This window comes from Crotalus tigris, unplaced genomic scaffold (assembly GCF_016545835.1).
Source record: "Crotalus tigris isolate CLP2741 ecotype Arizona unplaced genomic scaffold, ASM1654583v1 scf7180000018897.258386, whole genome shotgun sequence".
In the NCBI taxonomy this organism is placed as follows: Eukaryota; Metazoa; Chordata; class Lepidosauria; order Squamata; family Viperidae; genus Crotalus; species Crotalus tigris.
In genome coordinates, this window is record NW_024097264.1 from 97219 (window position 1) to 117492 (window position 20274).

At 33.9% G+C, this 20274-nt stretch overlaps 1 protein-coding gene across 1 annotated transcript in view; it reads right to left on the reverse strand.

Moving 5' to 3' along the window:
* Nucleotides 1–508: 508 nt before the first annotated feature.
* The window catches only part of LOC120314353 (low-density lipoprotein receptor-related protein 1B-like), a gene marked incomplete at its 5' end in the record, with an annotated part of 153267 nt that continues 133501 nt past the window's right edge, over nt 509–20274 (reverse strand). Inside the window, 5 exons of the mRNA XM_039357365.1 lie at nt 509–2099; nt 6041–6139; nt 6959–7097; nt 10829–10919; nt 11909–11985. Coding sequence (XP_039213299.1) covers nt 1959–2099; nt 6041–6139; nt 6959–7097; nt 10829–10919; nt 11909–11985 — 547 coding nt within the window. The remainder of the gene's footprint in view (nt 2100–6040; nt 6140–6958; nt 7098–10828; nt 10920–11908; nt 11986–20274) is intronic.

Genomic DNA, 20274 nt, shown 5'->3' on the forward strand with positions numbered 1-20274 from the left:
CCGTGAAATGGTCATTCGACCCAAAATGGGGTCCCGACCCACAGGTTGAGAACCACTGTCCTACAGTGTCATCAGGCAAACTACATCATTTTCATCATTTCCTTCATTTGATGTGAAATGATGAATATATAATGGGAATTGCATCTGTTTCACCCAAAGCCCATTGCAGAAAAATCCGCTAATGGACATCTCACCATAATCTGAAGTTTAGTATAATGCTCTTCATTTAATTTTTATTTGTTACTAGTTTATGTTGCTTATGTAGTATGTTTGTGTATTTAAGGTGCTCAGTCCAATCATTTCAATAAAGGAAAGCCAATGTTTTTATAGATATACAAAACACCTAGAAATATAGGTGGCATGACTCTTTTAACCAAGTAAAATGGAATTAAGAATCTAATAGTTTTAAACTGGAAAATTGAAAAGTTTTGCAATATGCACAATATTGTTCAAGCAAAACTGCACTGTATTTACTTGAATCAAGTTTTTTTTTAATAAAGGCCTCAGCATGGCAAAGTTTAGAAATAGGTAGTATGCATGCACAGAATACAACAAAAAATCTCTTATAAAACAGGTGTTATTTTTTGCAATGTTTGTACAAAGGGAATAGAGCCACCACAAATGTATTTAATCTGTTAGATTAATAGACCATGACAGCTAAAATCAGCAACATGTAGCCGAGGAATGAAAAGTCCTCTAGTTCTTTGAATGCCAGTGTGAGAAATATTTTGTGCCTTAAAGTTGTTTAGAAAAGATTCCATGGGTGGTTAAACAAATTGCATGACATCTTTGTGCCAAATTAAAAAAAGGCAAATGTTGTATTTATTTTGTTTTTTTTCTTTTTATTCTTCATAACAACATAAAATAAGCTAATACCAGAGAAAGTGCTGGAAATTGATTACATTTTTACACTCTCCATTATTGAGAATGTGAGCTTGAGGTTTGTTGAAGAAATTTTAAAATTTATCCACACTTGCTTTTAAATAATGTGTTGATTGATACAAAAGAATGAAAACTTGTTTGCTGTAATGTTTCTCTGAAAGGGTTGAGTTTCCTCCCTCCTCCTAAGAATCTGGTTCTCCATGTGTGTGCTTATGGCTTTTTGCTCTCCTGACAAAATATGGAAACTCATCATACACAAAGTGTGCCTGTGACTGATTAAAGAAATGCATAAACTTATGTGCAGTCTTGGTGACGCCCTCTTAGGATTGCAGAAGAGGCCTTTTCACACATCTGTTAAGGTCTCACCACTTGCAAGTGGTATATCACTAAGTTCACTAAGATTTTACTAAATATGAATTATTTTTACATGGTATATATGTTTAGTATAGCTTGGACAATCACTGAATCTCCAAAACGGAATAATCTGTGCTCATGCAGACCATTAGATGTTTTCTATAGTACTCATAGCTTCTTTGCAACCTAAAGCTAATTGGAAAAGCAAGTTATGTTTGATTGTGAAATTAGCTCCTCTATAGTTTTAAGGTTCTGAAGTGAATTTCTAATGAGCACGAAGAGAGTAAACAACCCAATCATACTTCCACTATCTGAAACAAAAACAAATTCACACACTGTACTACAGCCTTCAGACCATATAATGGAAAAGTGCAGATATTGTCTTCAGTAGATTAAGTAAAACCAAAGGAAAAAATTCATACAAAATAGATTGCCCATATTCACACTACAAAGGATTTTTTCAAATTTTTAACAAATTCAGTGTGTGTTATATCAGCAGCATTGTTGCAAATTGTACTGTAGTGCAGTTTTTTTCTTCATAAAAATACCATACAAATGGTCAGTCAAGTCATCAGCAAAAGAAAGACCCAGATAACCACCAACCAAATTGAAAAAATATCCAGAGGTAATGCTGATGCCAAAACAATTATAATACCGTTGGTACATAGAAAAGTAATCCTTATATTTTATACATTTATACAGTATACAAAAGATTACAATGATTATGCCACAGTCTCCCTTATGCCAATATCTATTTTCTTTGGAAGAAGTTCTTTCCTTTCATCCATGCTTGCTAAGGAGTTTCGGCAATTCTGCCCATCCATGTATAACTTTGCATACACTGGATTCGAATAGTTTGTTGGCTGAAAAGAGACAAACATATTAACTATTATTTTAGATTGCTGTAATTTCCCTGAGTGAAAAAAAATGCTAATCAGAAAAGGAACATGACATGCATACATTTATCTAAATTTGATAAATAAATAAAAATACATCAGAAGACACTAAGAGATGATTATTAAGCCAAGGAATAGGGCTGTTATAATATTTCATCTGAGACTCTTTGTATATCAGTGATGACATACAACAAGGGAGAACCTAAATTTATCTGGAACAGAGGAGAGGAACATCATACACGTCCCAGCTGATTATATGCTTTGCTTTACAATAGACATATTCTTCCTTTATGGACCATGAATGATTGTTTATGCTTGACAAGTCCCAAAGGATTCCCATCTGGAAGTACATTAAAGTAGGAGAAATTTATTCTATTCCCTAGCAGAGATATTAATGAAACACCAGCTATGTTAACATTAATAAAAAGGGGAAGGATCTAGATGGATTCTCTTCCCTAATCCAAATGTTGATTGAAGCTTGAAACAGCCTATTAAAACATAAGGGGCAATATTTACACTTTACCAAGCCAAAACAATAATGGTTTAACTTCCAAGGTACTTATTTTAGAGCAAATTCTATTTTTAGCTTAATCTGGAATTATCAGTTGTATCATCATTCTATTCCCTAGCAGAGATATTAATGAAACACCAGCTATGTTAACATTAATAAAAAGGGGAAGGATCTAGATGGATTCTCTTCCCTAATCCAAATGTTGATTGAAGCTTGAAACAGCCTATTAAAACATAAGGGGCAATATTTACACTTTACCAAGCCAAAACAATAATGGTTTAACTTCCAAGGTACTTATTTTAGAGCAAATTCTATTTTTAGCTTAATCTGGAATTATCAGTTGTATCATCAAGCTATTTTTAAATAAAATAGAGAGACAGAAGCAAGTAACATGAGCAGATATGTTCTGACTATCTTTGGACTAATGTGTATATTTCTACCCATACATATTATGTGCAAAGTTTTAAAGATCATGCACTTAGTGCATTTAGACTTACAAGGGCACATAAAACAAATGCTTAAATGGAGTTTTTCCCTTACAAGAGGGCTACTGTTAGAAGTATAGCAGAAAAGCAGTATTCAGGGCAATGTGCATGAAAGGGCCAAGTGGAAAGAGCAGATGGAAAAGAAATTTTTATTTGATTTATGTTGGTAAAATCCAATATTGTGCAAAGAGCTTGAATAATTAAACTTTCTCCTTGCATGTATCTCCCTTCGGCTTGAATACCACTAAAAATTCATGTTTGGGGGATCAATAGAACTTATAGACTGTGCAACTATACTGCAGTGAGAAGGGAAACTGTAAATTCAAGAATTTAATGTGAGTGCTACACTCTTCCTCTGCTTAATATGAAGTAATTTACCCTGTTTATTGCAGCTTTGAAACTTATGACTTCAGCCTTCTGGAATGGATTTTCAGGGGCAACAAAGAGCTTCATGGTGAAGATCATGAAAGATGTGAGTTTATATTTAATTTATGAAATGTTGCATTTTGCTCTAAAATGCTTGTTTCTGTGGACAATAATTTTGTGGCGCATAAGTATTGGTTCTGATAGCCACCTCTCACCTACAGATACAGAGGCAATATATACAAGTTGATGGAAAAGAAAAAATACTATATTCATATTCTAATTTAGACTTCTTGTTGTGATAAAATTGGCAGCCAAGAACAAAATGGAAAAAAATGATGGCTTTTGGTCTGGCCCAGTTTAACTATTTGTCTGCCCTTATTTTATTGTCTAGTGCAGGGGTAGGCAACCTCGGCTCTTTTATGACTCATGGACTTCAACTCCCAGAATTCCTGAGTCAGCATAGCTAACTCTGGGAGTTGAAGTCCATGAGTCATAAAAGAGCCGAGGTTGCCTACCCCTGGTCTTGTGGTCTATTCAGTAGTGGGATTCAAATATGTGAACAACTGGTTCTCTGTGTGGATATCGTTTCCGGAAGTCCATTCAGGGCCTGAGCAACAAAAAATTAGCTACCGGTTCTGCTGAAGTGGCACAAACTGGCTGAATCCCACCACTGAGTCTATTGTACATCTCTGTAAGTGTACTGTTCAAAAGGATCTAGCTAAGAGTATAGTTGAAATAATTCTGTTGTATGCCCACCTAGAATCTGAAACCAGAAAAATTAAGATCTTTTAAAATTGCACCTGTCTAAATAAATGAACTGGCTTCTGAAAAATATTTTGCGGATGTGCTCTTTTTTCAGTTATAAACCTAGCCAGAATTTCAGACTACAGGTCTGGCACAAATTGTTTCATATTCTCTATTGTGTGAGTTCACTTTTCTGGTGATCTTAAGAGAGAGACAGCATGATTCAAACACTGAGATAAACAAAGGTCTTCCTGCTTTTAAGCATACTGGAGAGATATATTGGAAAGATTCATAGCATGATTCATGACTGAATTCACATTTTCAGTCTTCAAACTCAATTATTGTCATTATTGCCATATATAACCAGGCCTACTTTTCCAAGCATCCATACTAAAAAGTAACTACTATTAAATATGCACAGAATTAAGTTGCATCCTTAATGGGTGTCATACAGTATAAAATTGGCTGGAATACAATAACTGATGATCAGAGAAGCTCAGCATAAACCATAACAAAGTGCCTTACATTATTCTGATCACCCACTCTTTATTTTGTAAAACCATTTCCCAGCATTTTTTACGAAGAGTCATTTTGCAGAATTAAATACATGTAAAATGATTTTCAGTTACAGAAATCATGTAATACACATGACAAATGATGTATATAAATATATGCATCTTTGCCAATGAGGATGACTAATAACAATATTACTCATATTTAAAACAGTTCAAAGATTTTCAATATATTATTTAGAGATAATGGATGCAAATAGTAAACTGACAGCATTAATGTTTCATTGCCTTATTTTAAAACATATTTTGAATGTGATTTGAGTGCATCTATCTTTTTTGAATTGCATATACTATGTGCATGAAATTCTATCAAAACTAAGCACAGATTTAGGAACCTATAAGGTACAAATGCTTTTGGACTGCCATCAAGTCATTCCTTGGAGAACATCCAAAGAGTCCAAAGACTTTTTGTATTTCTTTCCCTGAAACTAAAATGGAAGAGAGTCCTGCCACTGTAATATGTGTTCTTTCACCTTAAGGAAAAGACTAAGTATTAGACAAAGCCAGAATCCCAAAAGGGGTATTCTGGAGAATTGTCCATCACAAAACTGGGAGTCCTATAGCATCCGTGGAGCCCACATTGTTTATCGTTCAGATGGGAAAATGGGTAGAAATGGAGAACCTGAAGAAGAAAGAGTTATTTTCTTCCTTTTATCTTACACAGTTCTGATATCTTTTCAGAACTAAGTTTTGACATTGTTTACCCTGAAGGAAGAACCTTTCTGTTAAGAAATGAAAAATGAAAAACTATATGAAACTAAATTCAGCTCAAACCTTCCAATATAGTATAATTTATATGTTTTGACTTTGGGAGAAGATTATATAAACTACCATAAATTACTAAACCTGCATAGCAAAGTATCACCAAACTATAAACTGGGTGTGTCATGGCATATTCTTGTTTCCTTTTAAGGAACAAAATAGGTGTGATGTTAATTATGGGAATACAATTAATGTGTAAGTTGAGTACACAAGTTTGTTTTTTGTAAAATAATATCTGGGCTGCAAAAATAATCAAGATGGCCTCTAAACTCTGACAGAAATCTAACTAGCTAGATTTCTGCTGCCTCAATGTAGTAGACCTAGTTAATAGGAAAAAAGCATTATTTGGTCAAAATTTCTGGCATATAAGTGGATGTGTTTTATCTGTGGGAAAGCAGAGAAACATTTGTTACTGTTGGAAGAGCACTGTGATAGAATGAAGATGGAAAATGAATGACTGTTTCTCACCCCTGCTGTTAGAGGTCCTTTCAGATCAGAGTTTAAGTAGATGGGTGGTGCCGTATGGGGGAGCTTGAAGACTGTGGGACCTCTCCCTATGTATCTGCCCTGCATTGAATAAAGCATGTTTTGAAGTTTATTTTCTGATTTAAAAATAATACATCTCCCCCTCAATCCTGAAATGAGTGAGCACTTAGTGAGCGAAAATACATGTTACAACTTTTTCCCCTTATAGTAAAAAAAAAGAAAAAACCTGTTTCTTAGATTCAGGATTATATTTATACATATTCATTCAGAAACATATCAGCATCAAGTTAATTTTCATTTGGTGAAGAAGAAAATAAATACAGTATACTGTCTATACTTGATTAGTTAAAAAATACTATCATATCAAAAACAATCCATTACTCAGCTCCTGTTTTGGAATGGGGTAACATAGACTTTATATAAGTGAAGGCCTTCCTTTCAGGAATTCATAGAGGTGATTATTATTTGAAAAAGTGAGAAGGCCTCTCTCTGTTCCCCCAACCCCCTGATGCAGCACCACTGGTAGGATTTAAGGGATGCCTTTTGCCAGTATAATGTCTTGCTCTTGTTCAGCCATGAATGTAGCCATGGAATGGCTTGCCTTCAGAAGCTGTGGGTGCTCCATCACTGGAGGATTTTAAAAAGAGACTGGACAGCCACTTGTCTATAATGATACAGGGTGTCCAGCTTGAGCAGGGGGTTGGACTAGAAGACCACCAAGGTCCATTCCAACTCTGTTATTCTTCTGGATCACTAAAAGCCTCTGCTGGATCATAGATTCACCCCTTACTGAAATATTCCTTCCATTCATGCACAGGCAGTTTTGGATCTCATTCCAGCTCAGCAGTTCATTGCTAAGGAGCACGACTGAGGAAGCAAAGTATCAGATATTTCATTTACCTTTTCTGGGTTTAATGTGAACTCTGAAAGACTCCTCTCACTGTGATTATGCCCCACTTCATACATGTTGTATGATGGGTTTCCAATTTCTACACTGAGTCCTCCATTTATTATTGGTTGTCGTCGGATGGTTTTTGTCCTATAATACATGCGAGGAAAATAGAAAATAAATCTGTATAAAATATCACATGTTAAAATATTCTCCTAAAAACTCCCAAACTGTGTCTGAAAGACTATATCGAGGGGGGGGGAAATGCAGATATTTACATGCTACTTATATACAAGTGCTCATTCAAGGATAACATTGCCAGAAAATTGTCCCTTAGCATTCCCTTTCTCAATGGTAGTGCCTAGGGCAGGGGTAGGCAACCTTGGCTCTTTTATGACTCGTGGACTTCAACTCCCAGAATTCCTGAGCCATGCTGGCTCAGGAATTCTGGGAGTTGAAGTCCACGAGTCATAAAAGAGCCACAGTTGCCTTCCCCCGGCCTAGGAGTTTGCTTTTTAAGAACTTGGTTTTTTTTCTTCTATTTCACATATTTCCCTGAGTAACATCACTCCATTCCATGGATTTTGTAACTCCCTTTATAAGGATGATCCCTCATTTCTTTCCATTTTCAACTGCCTGTTTGATGTATCCATTAGATGTCTAACTGCCGTATCAAACTCAAACGTAACAAAATACTTTTCTTTTTTATTTAAAAAAAACATCTCTTTAATCTCTGTCCATAACTTTTGCCAATGTAATATTTTTCCTTGCAGACAAGCTGTGCTTTATGTTCCTGCTGCCTCAAAGATCTATAAAGGGAAGATATTTTTTCCAGTTAGTAATATAAAGCAAAACAAATTTTCCTTTGAGTTGAGCATGATATCCATCTATCTATCCATCCACCCACCAATCCTTCATATTTATATTGCTGCCCATCTCACAAAACATAACTCTGGGCAACATACAATTTTAAAAAACTGTAAAACAGCAATATAAAAACTGTTGACACAGTTAAATATGATTTTTAATATGATTTTAAAAAACAGGAAGATGGCAATGTATATTAAAAGCAATGGAGCTAGTTCAGAAACTCACTATTCCTTTGGCATTTCCAGGCCTGATGATAGAACAAAATTTTGAGGGAGTTACAGAAAATTAACAGAGATGGAGACAATCTCACTTCAGGGAAAAGCAAGCTAGAACAGATGAAAGAAAAGAAGTTGAAGAACAAGAAGACCAAAGAATACCTAATCAAGAAATACCACTTAGAAACAAGGAAGATCAAGGAAGCACTGGAAATAATAAAGCAACAAATAACAGCTGTAGCTCGAATTGCAAACTATAGGCAGAACTTCCAATTTAAATCCAATCAGAAACGTTTCTACCAATCCATCAATGGAGAAACTGCAATGAATCAGTCAGTACCTGAGAAGGAAGAAACTGCAGTTCTGGAAGCAGATATGGGATAACGAAAGAAATACAACAAGGATGCAGCTTGGTTAAAAGAGGTGGATGCAAATAAAACAGAAGTTGAAATGAAAGAACTAGTAATAACAACAAAAATGGTAGAAAAAAGAGCAAGGAAAATCAAAAATTGGTCAGCACCAGGTGAAGATGAACTGCATGGGTTTTGGTTGAAACATCTAACTGTTATACACCCACTCATTGCCAAGCAGTTCAACAATATACTACAAGGAGGAGAAATTGAAAAGTGGCTAACAACTGGGAAAACCTACCTAATAATGAAAAATCCAGCAAAAGGGGCAACACCAGGCAACTACAGGCCAATTACCTGCTTACCAACAACTTTCAAATTACTAACTGGTGTGGTAGCTGATGCAGTACAACAGCATCTAGTTGAAAACAATCTCTTTCCACCTGAGCAGAAAGGAAACCGCCCCAATAGCAGAGGAACAAAAGATCAACTCCTAATAGACAAAATGATCTTGGAAAACTGCAAGAAAAGGAAGACCAACCTGAATGTGGCATGGATTGACTACAAAAAGGCATTTGACTCTCTGCCACATGACTGGATAATCAAGTGTCTAGAAATAACAGGAGTCAGTAGAAACAGCAGAAAATTTGTGCAAAGATCGACGGCACAATGGAAGACACAGTTGCAGATCAATGGTGAGAGACTGGGAGAGGTTAATATGAAGAGAGAAATATTTCAAGGAGATTCATTGTCACCATTACTATTTGTTATTGCACTGTTTCCTCTGTCAACAATACTGAATAACTCAGGACATGGCTATCAAACATCAAAAACATCTACCAAACTATCCCATCTCCTTTACATGGATGATCTGAAGCTGTATGGAAAAACATCATCTGAAATAGAATCGCTGCTCAACACTGTCCGTATATATAGCCAAGATATTGTATGGAGTTTGGCTTGGACAAATGTGCCACACTTACTATCAAACAAGGAAAAATAGTGAAAACTGAAGGAATCAAGATGCCCCACGAAAATAACATTAAGAGTCTGGATGAGGAAGATTACTACAAATACTTGGGTATCCTTCAAGCTGACAACATCAAGCACACTGAAGTCAAGAAAAAGATTAGAGGTGAATACATCAAGAGAGTGAAGAAGATCTTAAAGTCCAAACTCAATGGAGGAAATACCATAAAGGCAATCAACACCTGGGCAATCCCAGTCATTAGGTACACAGCTGGAATAGTGGACTGGACTCAAGCAGAACTAAAAGCAATGGATAGGAAGACCAGAAAAATAATGACAATGAATCATGCCCTTCATCCACGCAGTGACATTGACAGACTTTATCTACCAAGGCAAATAGGTGGGCGTGGAATGCTACAAGTACATCAGATGGTTGAAGAAGAAAAAATGGCTTTGGAAGAATATCTGAAGAACAATGATGAAGATGCACTGAAATTAGTATATCAGGAAGGCTTACTGACTACTGGAGAGACCAAACTGGCCTACAAGAAAGACCAAATGAAGAACAGAATAGAGGCATGGGAAGACAAAGCACTACATGGCCAATACATTAAAAAAATAGCTGGGAAAGCAGATAATAACAAGACCTGGCAATGGCTAAGAGCAGGAAAATTGAAGAAAGATACCGAGGGACTAATTCTGGCTGCACAAGACCAAGCCTTAAGGACAAATGCATATAAACTCAAAATTGAGAAGACAGCAACAGACAGTAAGTGCCGCCTATGCAAAGAATCTGAAGAAATAGTGGACCACCTGGTAAGCTGTTGCAAGAAGATTGCACAGACTGACTACAAACAGCGGTATGACAAAGTAGCAACAATGGTGCATTGGAAGATCTGCAAAAAATATCATTTGCCTGTAAGCAAAAACTGGTGGGATCATAAAATAGAGAAAGTCATAGAAAATGATAAAATTAAACTGCTCTGGGACTTCAGAATTCAAACAGACAAGCACCTGCAACATAACACCCCAGACTTAACAATTGTCGGTAAGAAAGACAAAAAAGTCTGGATAGTGGACGTGGCAGTGCCTGGAGATAGCAGAATAGAAGAGAAAGAACTGGAGAAGATAACAAAATACAAAGACCTACAAATAGAAATAGAAAGACTGTGGCAAAAGCAAGCAAGGGTAGTATCAATAGTAATAGGCGCCTTGGGTGCAATCCCAAAACAACTGGAGCACCACTTGAACACCATTGGCATTGACAAATTCGCTATTAGTCAATTGCAAAAGGCGGCCTTACTAGGAACTGCTTCCATCCTGCGACGATATCTGTAATACCATCAAACATCCACATCTGCCTATCCCAGGTCCTGGGTAAGGACTCGATAGGTAGACAAAATGCCAAATCCAGTCTGAACATCTGGCTAACTGTGCGATGATTCATAACAACAACAACAACAATAATAATACTTACCTTCGTTTTCTTTTACAGAGAAGCAAACCTATTACCAAAGTAGTAGTCAAGGTCACCAAGAGGACCAGAGGAACAATGATTGCAATACTTCCTACAAGAAATAATTGAAACACTTCTGATGACTATGAAGCTAAAACTGGGAAAGCTAACTTTGAGAAATACATAATCAAACAAACATTAGTAAAGCTCATATCACGTTTTAACAAACAGATCAGTAATTGCATTAAATACTACACGCTATCTGAAGAGTTGTATGACATATCAGGTCTCAATATATTACATTACTTTATTGTACTGTTGCCATCGTTTTCCTACCTATTATTTTTAATGGGCCACGCCCATTTCAATAAGTGCTAAATAAATCAAATTCATTGTGTTTATACCTGACAATCTTCTCATCACCCTATCTCTGTCAATAAATCTGTCAATGAATATTCTATTTCTGTTTCATTAGTTTGCCATAGCAGAGCACAAGGCTCCCAAGTAGAAGCGGTAATGATACTATATCAGTTTTAACACAGGATAGATAGAGAATAAAATATCCCAACTGAAGTACAATACAATACAATAGAATGTATTTTGATTTATAATCTAAAATAACTCTCAGTTGGCTCTTGAAAGTTAATAAACTAGGCAATGCAGCACTTTGCATTTAAAGGCAAAAAGGTGCTTCTGAGGATACAGGGACCCTCACGTAATATCTGTTTGCAATTACTTAAATCAAATACATCTCTTCCCAATAAGCAGTACTGTCCCAAGAAAAGATGTATCTGTTTAAGACACTGTAGATAGTACATGAGCACTCCCATGCATTGGAAAACATATTTTTCCTTTGATACCTGAAATTATACAAAAGACTTACAGGTAGTCCTTAACTTATAGCCACAATTGAGCCCAGCACTTCTGTTGCTAAGTGAGACAGTTGTTAAATGAGTTTTGAGCCTTTATTCCTTTTCTCTCCCCATATGTTCTGCATAAATGCAGAAACTGTAAAGACGGCGAGCTCCACAATTTTAAATATACTGCCTACAATTAAAAAATAGCTTAAAACGCTGGTATTATTAATGAAAAACAACTTACTTGTGCTGATATTATCAGATTTGCTGCTCTTAGGAGCTGGTCTTTCACACTGAGTACCTGACCAGTTTGTAGGGCATCTAAAATAAATAAAAATAATACACTAATTTAGATCAAAAACATCAACTATTATACTCACTTTATGGTAAACAGATATATTGTAGACATAACATTAAATAATAAACATTATCTGATTAATTACCATAAAATTAAACAAAATTTAAGTACAAGCCATTATAAAGTGTTAGTAGATGGTTCTATATTTCAAAACAGAAGTAATCAGAGTTAGCTAAATAATCTGGGTTTTATAATATGATCAAATTTAAAATGAATTTAGCTTCATTTAATAGTTGATCAAAACAGATTTTATTTATAGTCTGGATTATAATAGTAACAATTACTTCTGTCTTGCTTTTGTAATTTGAAAATAAAAATTAAAAGGCTTATTAAATGACAAATTTTGATCATACTATCCTGAAATGAACATCTTGTGTCATTTAACATAACCTAGTCCTAGTTTTTAATTTATTAAATACTTTGATTAAAATTTCATTATTGTTGCATTTAAACTCAGTTGTTCTTTATATTCTACCAAGAGGGCTTGCAGTTACTAAAAAATGCAGTATAAAATATTAAAAACGCAACTAAACTAAACATGAAATCAATTATTAAAGTAGTTAGCAAATACGTGTTTGGCAAAAGAGGTGATGTTATCATTTCCCTAAATGAGAGCCAAACAGATGTCCTGGGGGATTGCATTCCAAAGGTTGGGAGCCACACAGAAGGATCTTTTGTGTTGTCAGCTGTTCGAGATAGGCCAGATCAATAAACAGACTCCATTACTTAGATTGGAACTATACTTTATTTACATAGACTATGGTAATAAATCCTGAAAGCCTGACTGTATTTTATCTCCCTTCCCTCTTATACCCCTGTAAATTAGAATATAGCCTGTCTTTCTTATGCTTTCTCTTTTTTTTCTGGGCTTATAACATGCTTTTGTTTTTGCAGTCGTTTCATCATAGGGTTCCCCCTCCCCCGAGATTATCTCTGGGTACCCGATAAGCCAAGCTTTCATCTTAAGAAGGTTGTCTCCTGTTGATCTAGGTAAATATCAGGCGTCTCCAAGACGGGTGACCTATCATTTATTTTTAATATATTATTTTATTAAAGGCTGTAAAGCAGCACCTGCTTACAATCTGTACCCCCTCTTTGCTTTTTTAAAATGATGCTTACTGAGAAACATATCTAGCATTACCATTAAATAACTTCTTTCTTCAAATCTTTTTGTTTGTCTTCATTCCCATTAATTATAACCCATGCAAATAAAGGTCTGAAATGTCTTCAGTTAATTGAGTGGCAAACTATTGCCTTTGCATGCATTGTTTAACACTGTTAAAAGGATTAAGTCATCAGGAGTGAGGGATAATCACAAATAATTGGACTGGTTGAAAGCAATTTCCTATATTCCTAATGAGATGATAGAAATGTTGTGCTGATGCGTCACAATTATTCAGGTTCATTCTAAAACTTCAAATACAATCTAATTCCTTTAAGTTTAATTCATAATCTTTGAGATAAAATTTGATTGCTATTATTATTTTTTTTAAATCTTCAAATAGGTCACTATTGTTATGTAAGAAATAATATACAATATAATTAGTGATATACATTTTCTCACTTTTATGGAGAAAATTTATGGTTGCTAAGAGTTGACACCTACTGACATCTATAATTAATTTTTCATTTAAAATATGCATGAAACACCACAATTTTGAACATTAATTCTTTAAGACTATTATAGAACTCTAGAAAAAAATGTCCTTTCTAACATGTTATGTATACAAAGGAGAAGAACCTTCATATAATTTTTCCAGTTTAAATACACATGTAAATTAAAACTCATTTTACCCAGATTTTCTTCTAAGATTTTTATATAGTATGAAATGTAATACATAACCTTTAAGTAGAAGGTTCATTTTATGCAAAACAAAACAACAACAAAATAATGTCATTGAACAACTTTGTTTAATAACACTCTTATCTTCAATGACAAGAGAATATCTCAAATTATTTTACAGGAAAAAACAATCTGCCTTAATGGCAGAAAGTATGTGGGGGGGAAACTAAAAGTACTTGTGAGAGGGGAGGGAAAGGATTTACAGGCTATGAAACAACTATCAAAATAAATGAAAAATATGCTCAGAGTGACTGCTTACATTGTTATGTGTATTTGCCAAAAGAATATTCTCATAAGAAATGTCATACTCAATAAGATTTTTTTCCTAGATTCTGGACTGGAGGAACATTTATTATGGCATATATGTGTGTGTGTTTGTGTGTATGCATGTACATACATATGTATGTATGTATGTATGTATGTATGTATACAGAAAGAGAGAAACATTCACATGATAATAAACACATTGGCAGGTGCGACTAATGAATATATGAAAATATTTTTATTACAAAAATAAGGTTGTATTAACTTCACAGTATGGAAGAATAGAACTACCCCTATTAGACAAGCTTGCCATCTGCTTGCTATAGTCTCAAAGAATGGCATTAAAAAAGTAATTCTTTTTAACATGACCATATTATCTTTTCAAAGATAAGCTAGTTTTTCTTAATAAGATAATAAAAGGTGATCACTATGTAGCTTTTTGTAAAAATTGTCATTGCTAATTACTATATAGTATGATTGTATCTATCTGTGGTTTTTATCATCATTAACATATTAATTTTATTCCTTGTTCAGTTTAGGAAGGAAAACAAAATCTACAACACGGTCATTACTTTTGCTCTAACACTATTAAATTTACTTTTGCTTTAATACAATTAAATGAACTAATTGATTAATGCATTTTCTCAAGGTAACTTGTTTTAGTTGTAATGATGCATTATAAAATCTAATGTTCTAGACAGCTAGCCTTTTCTCAGCATACTGTAAACCAGGGGTGTCAAACTTGCAATGTCACGTGACGTGTTGTGATATATCGTCACTTTTTCTCCATTGTTGAAGTTGGGGTGGATGTGGTTTTGGCATGACACATCTGGCCTGCAGGCCGGCAATTTGACACCCCTGCTGTAAACAATGCCAATCAATTAAGCATTAAAACATGTTAAGAACCTGAATTCATTTTTGTTTGTTCAAAAAGTTATCTCTAACATAATATATTAAGCATATCCAGTGCTTTTTTCCTAAAAAAAAAAAAAGGTGCTGGAACTCACACATGTCATACACCCTGTCTTGCCTACCCTACAAGGTTCCATCCAAAAAAGGTGCCGGAACTCCGTTCTGGGTGTTCTATGAGAAAAAAAGCCCTGAGCATATCTTATAGCAGGCATGTTGCCAAATAAAATCCAACTATCTCAACATATTTAAACTGCAAAGTCTTTATTTCAGTTATAGTATATCAGTTGGCAATACACAGCTGATCTGGGTGATCTTGAAATGTGAAGTGGGATCAGGCTTGATTATTACTTATATAGGAGGCAATTAGAAAATCCCAAAATGGGGAAATTGAAAACAACAATAGCAACACCAGAAGATAGTAATAGCAGACTTTTTTTCTCTATTGCTATCTAGAAAACAGCATGGATATTCCATGTAATGACTAGGAATTTAATTGACTTAAGGGAGATTTTACCTTTTTATCAGTTGGCAAAATGTCTGTCTCTCTGTCTGTCTGAATATCTATCTATCTATATTATATTGTTTTAAAAATACAAATTATTATTGAAAGATAATATTAAAAATAAACTATATATTATATATTAAACAAAGCCACCCATAGTTCTCACTACAGACACAAATGACCAGGAGCAGGTTCAAATTATTCTACATTATGTGAAGACCTAGCTCTCTTGAGAATGTTCTAAAGCTGGGGGAAGTGGAAGAAAAGAGAAGAGGATGACAACCAGCAGCAAGGTGAATGGATTCAGTTACAACGGCAATGAATGCAGTTTTGGAAAACATGAAAGACCAAGATTATCATGGAGAAACTTTATTTATGTAGCCACTAAAAGGTGACAATGACTTGACGACATATAACCAATCAATCAGCCCATATTACTAACTTGGTAAGAGCATGAAAAGATATCTAATCTACAAAATACTGATGTTTAGTCCCCATGTTACAATACTTAAATAGAGTGATGACTAATAAACCAAAGTCTGTTCTTGAGAATCCATCATAAATTTAAAAAGGCAAAGATAAGAAACTATTTCTCAAGGTGAACTGTGCTACATCCAGAATTACATGTCCCACTGCATCCTGAACCAGTTGCAGCTTCTGGATGGTCCTCAAACCCCATGCAGAACATAGTAGAGATAGAAGAGAAGGCCTTACAAGCCATATTCTATAGCTCTCAACCACATTTTGTAGGAAACCTAAATGTAGGTTACTTACAAATATAAAGATTGTAAATAATTATTTAATAAATTCAAGCACAAAATTAAAATAAATCTCTATATTTTACATAATTAGTATATATCGGTATTATCTTAAAATCTCATCTTTATGTTTACACAAAATTTTGTCTATACGTCTAAAAGTTAAGCTGCACAGTCTCATTGTAGTAGCACAGATATACGTTTAATAAATTAATACATGTCAAATTACAATGTGAGCTAATTTACTATTCTCAAACGATGTAATAAATCAGGTACATACAAAGGAGCTGACAGAAGCAAATTCCCCATTCTGCCTTTCATGCAATAGTTCTTCCACAATAAACATACTATAAAAGAGTTTGGTTGAAATGCAAACTGCATCATAAAAATAGAAAAAGCATGAGTATTCGGCACATAACTACATTTGTATTCTTGCACAGATATGAACTAGTTAAGTCTTCATTAAAATGCAAATTAAAACTTGAATCTTGCCTCTTCATTCATGGGTTACAGAAGAATTAGGACCAGGTGGATATTTCTATCCAAAAGGAATTAGTGTATTGGTGATTTGGGGTATATACAAGAAATGTTGTGGACATTGGTTTACCATTGATGTACAGAAATGTGGTCTAGGATGATTCAAGGGATGGTTTTCTTCCCATTGAAAACAATGCATTTATTAAAGACATATTTTATAGTTGCATTATTCATGAATAAGCTGCATTTTATATAAGCTTATATGGAAATAAATTGTATTAAATTAACTGGGATAATTCACAGATTGACATATATAGGATTGTGTGGTAAAATACATTATATATATATTTATATTGGTTAGCTAATCCTTACTTATTCTTTATCTTTTTCACATTAGTAAAGTTGATTACTTTAGCATGAAATGGCATAGAACTTGATGAAATGAGCTGGCTGATTAGGATGATCATGTTATAAGGAAAAGAGAAAAGGACATATTAAGATTCTGTATTTACTGAACTATCTTAGGCATGCAGATATCTAGATAAAGTCAAATTATGAAACTATATAGTTTAATAATGAATGTAAGTAGAAATTACTATTCTACATATCCTATAAAGAAAAAAAACACAGAAAAAATATGAGGCACAGTAATAAACTCATGTAATCATATTAAATGAGAACAGACTTATTTCAGAAGTGACACAATTCTATTAATCTATATTTAGCTGCATGCTTCTAGAAATATAAAATGATAAATCCCCCCTCCCATGGCATTCATGTAATAAGCCTGCACTCCACCATGGCCTCTAATTGGCTCCCTGCATATCTACAGGTAGCCCTCATTTAATTACCATCATTGGGACCAAAATCTTAGTCATTGATCAAGTTACTGCTTTATTCAACAACTGCAATTCTAGGACTCTTGGTTGTGGTTGTTAAATGATCTCTTAGGTCATTAGTACAAGAGCTTCCTGATGAAATCCTCCAGTAGGCAGGCCTTTGACATTTAAATATTCCTGCAGTCTACCAAAGAATTTCTGCTCCACATTGTGCATGGAGAGGAAATTCTGCTTGGTGCTGCAGGAATTGAAACCATCAGGATTTCAGCTCTGTTCTTATATGTCTGTGGACATGCTTAGTCATCCAAGTCATGGTTGTTCCAAAGGTGCTTTTCAACAGGCAACTGAACTTTCTTTGCTTTTTCTTGAACATGTTTTGCTTTTTATTTAAGAAGCATTCTCAGTTCTCACTGAATGCTAGGGAATGAAAGAATATATATTCCTTGCAGTCATCTGGTTGTTAGCACTTTGAAGGTGGGTCATTAGCTCTCTGAGAATCATTGAGGCCTCTTGAACACAGGGAGGAGAGGAGAGGAGAGGAAAGGAAAGGAGATACAGAAAGGCAAAGGAGGATTTTTAGAGAAACATGAAAAGACTGGGGAAAAAATTGGAAATGACCGGCAACTTAAATGGCTAACATGAAACTGTTAGTTTGGCTAATGATCTTAGAAGGCTTAGTTTGTGAATGGCCCAAAGTCCATAAAGTACCTAAGGATGTGATTCAAGGGATCAGTACAAAAGAAGAAGACACAATCAAGATTTTATTGACTGATTGCAGAGAATACTCAAAGAGGTTGAAGAAAAGTCTGACTTGTCAAATGGTTACTAGTTAGAACAAGACTATCAATCACTTTATCTGATTTAACTAGAAAAGCAGAAAATCTTGCAACTAGTATCTGAAAATTTGTAATACAATTATGAATGATAGGTAGGATAAAAAATGCATATATCTGCATGCCTAGAATTGGAGTTAAAAATGTTCTCAATTGTATTTATGAAATCGTGTCTTACCAGAAGGTGGAAAAGCCTTGTTTGCATTTGTATACAATTAGAAGCAGTAAATCATAACTGGAAGCTTTAGCCTAAGGAAATTAAATTATTTCTGATGTGTATTTTATCAGTACTGTAATTTCAATAAAATTGGGGAGGGATTGGATTGCTGTTTTACATTCTCTTTCAATCAAATTGTTTGTACTGTTAAACAACAAATAGTACAAAATCTTCCTCTGGTTGTATCTTGAATATTTGTATTACCTCTGAACATAGAAAATTCTCTATATGCTAGAAATCATAATCATAAAATATAAATAAAATGATTAACTAGTGTAATCTTATATTGCAGATATATAAAATTACAGTTCAATTCTAAGTTTCACAGCATCAATCACAAATATATTTTATCAAACCTTGGGTGATGATACCATATTTTCAATTCTACTGAATATATAGTTGAATATATTGCTTAAAATTGTTTTTAAAGTATATCTTATCCCATTTTGAATTGTTTTAATGGTAGAAAAGTAAGATAATAATGAATAAGTAAATAAATGATAAAAAAGAAAGTACAACATTTTATACTATTATTTCCATTTTTGTATAATATAATAATGGAAATTCAGAAAGGATTATTTTTGTGCTGCTTCTAGCTGGCAGCTACAACAACAACAAACAAATAAAACAGAACACATGTACACTGAAAAATTCTGATTTACATTTTGGTATACATATAATGATGGACTATATTCATAGAATCATAACAGTAAGATTAGTTAGAGCTCATATTTTATTATTCTCTTATGAAAAATAATATTTGTATTAAATGTAATACAGCTTGTATTATAGTTTGCATTGCTTACTCAGACCTTAAAAACTACTTTGTATAATTTCAACTTTAAATCTTAAAATATATTCTCTATTTTTTCGTTAATTGACAGTATGCAAAGCTAAGAAGAAAAGAAGAACAACAGAATGGTTAAGAATAGAAAAATAGAAAAGTTAGGAAATATAGAAGGAAGACCAGAAAAAGTGAACATCTAGAAGTTGCAGAACATCTGTTGCTAGAAGTAATGATGTATTTGAAAACTAATAATGGATCAATTCCCATTACATGGGATATAATTCTGTGTGGCAGTTTTTTCATATAGTATCTGCCACATTTTAAAGATAGCAAGAAAATGGATTGGCATAAGCAAATGTAAATTTTCATGCTGATAGCAATGAAACAAACTGCATGGAGGTTAGCTTTCAGTTAGACATGTGGTCTGGAGCCCAGTACAGGACTAATTTTGATGTCATGAACTTGGAATCATCTCTCATTTATATTTATTGTCTAAAAGCTTATAGTTAAGTAAACTTAAATTCAGTAGAATGTGAATTCTGTATTTGATTATGTTCTGTTAGAAAAAACTAAGTATGAATTTTATTCAACCAACCTGAAGTTATGATTTATAAAAAAAATGGAAAATTAATCAAGATGAATGTAGTTTTATTTCCTGAGGAACACTGATATATAGGAAACCTATTTCTTCCTGAAACACACATACAATGGTAAATAAATTCTAGATAATGAAAAGATTAAGAAAGCTCTGCTAACTTGCTGTTATTGTGGTAATTGCTTTTTAAAATTATTTTCTTATTACATTCAAAAAGATATTTAT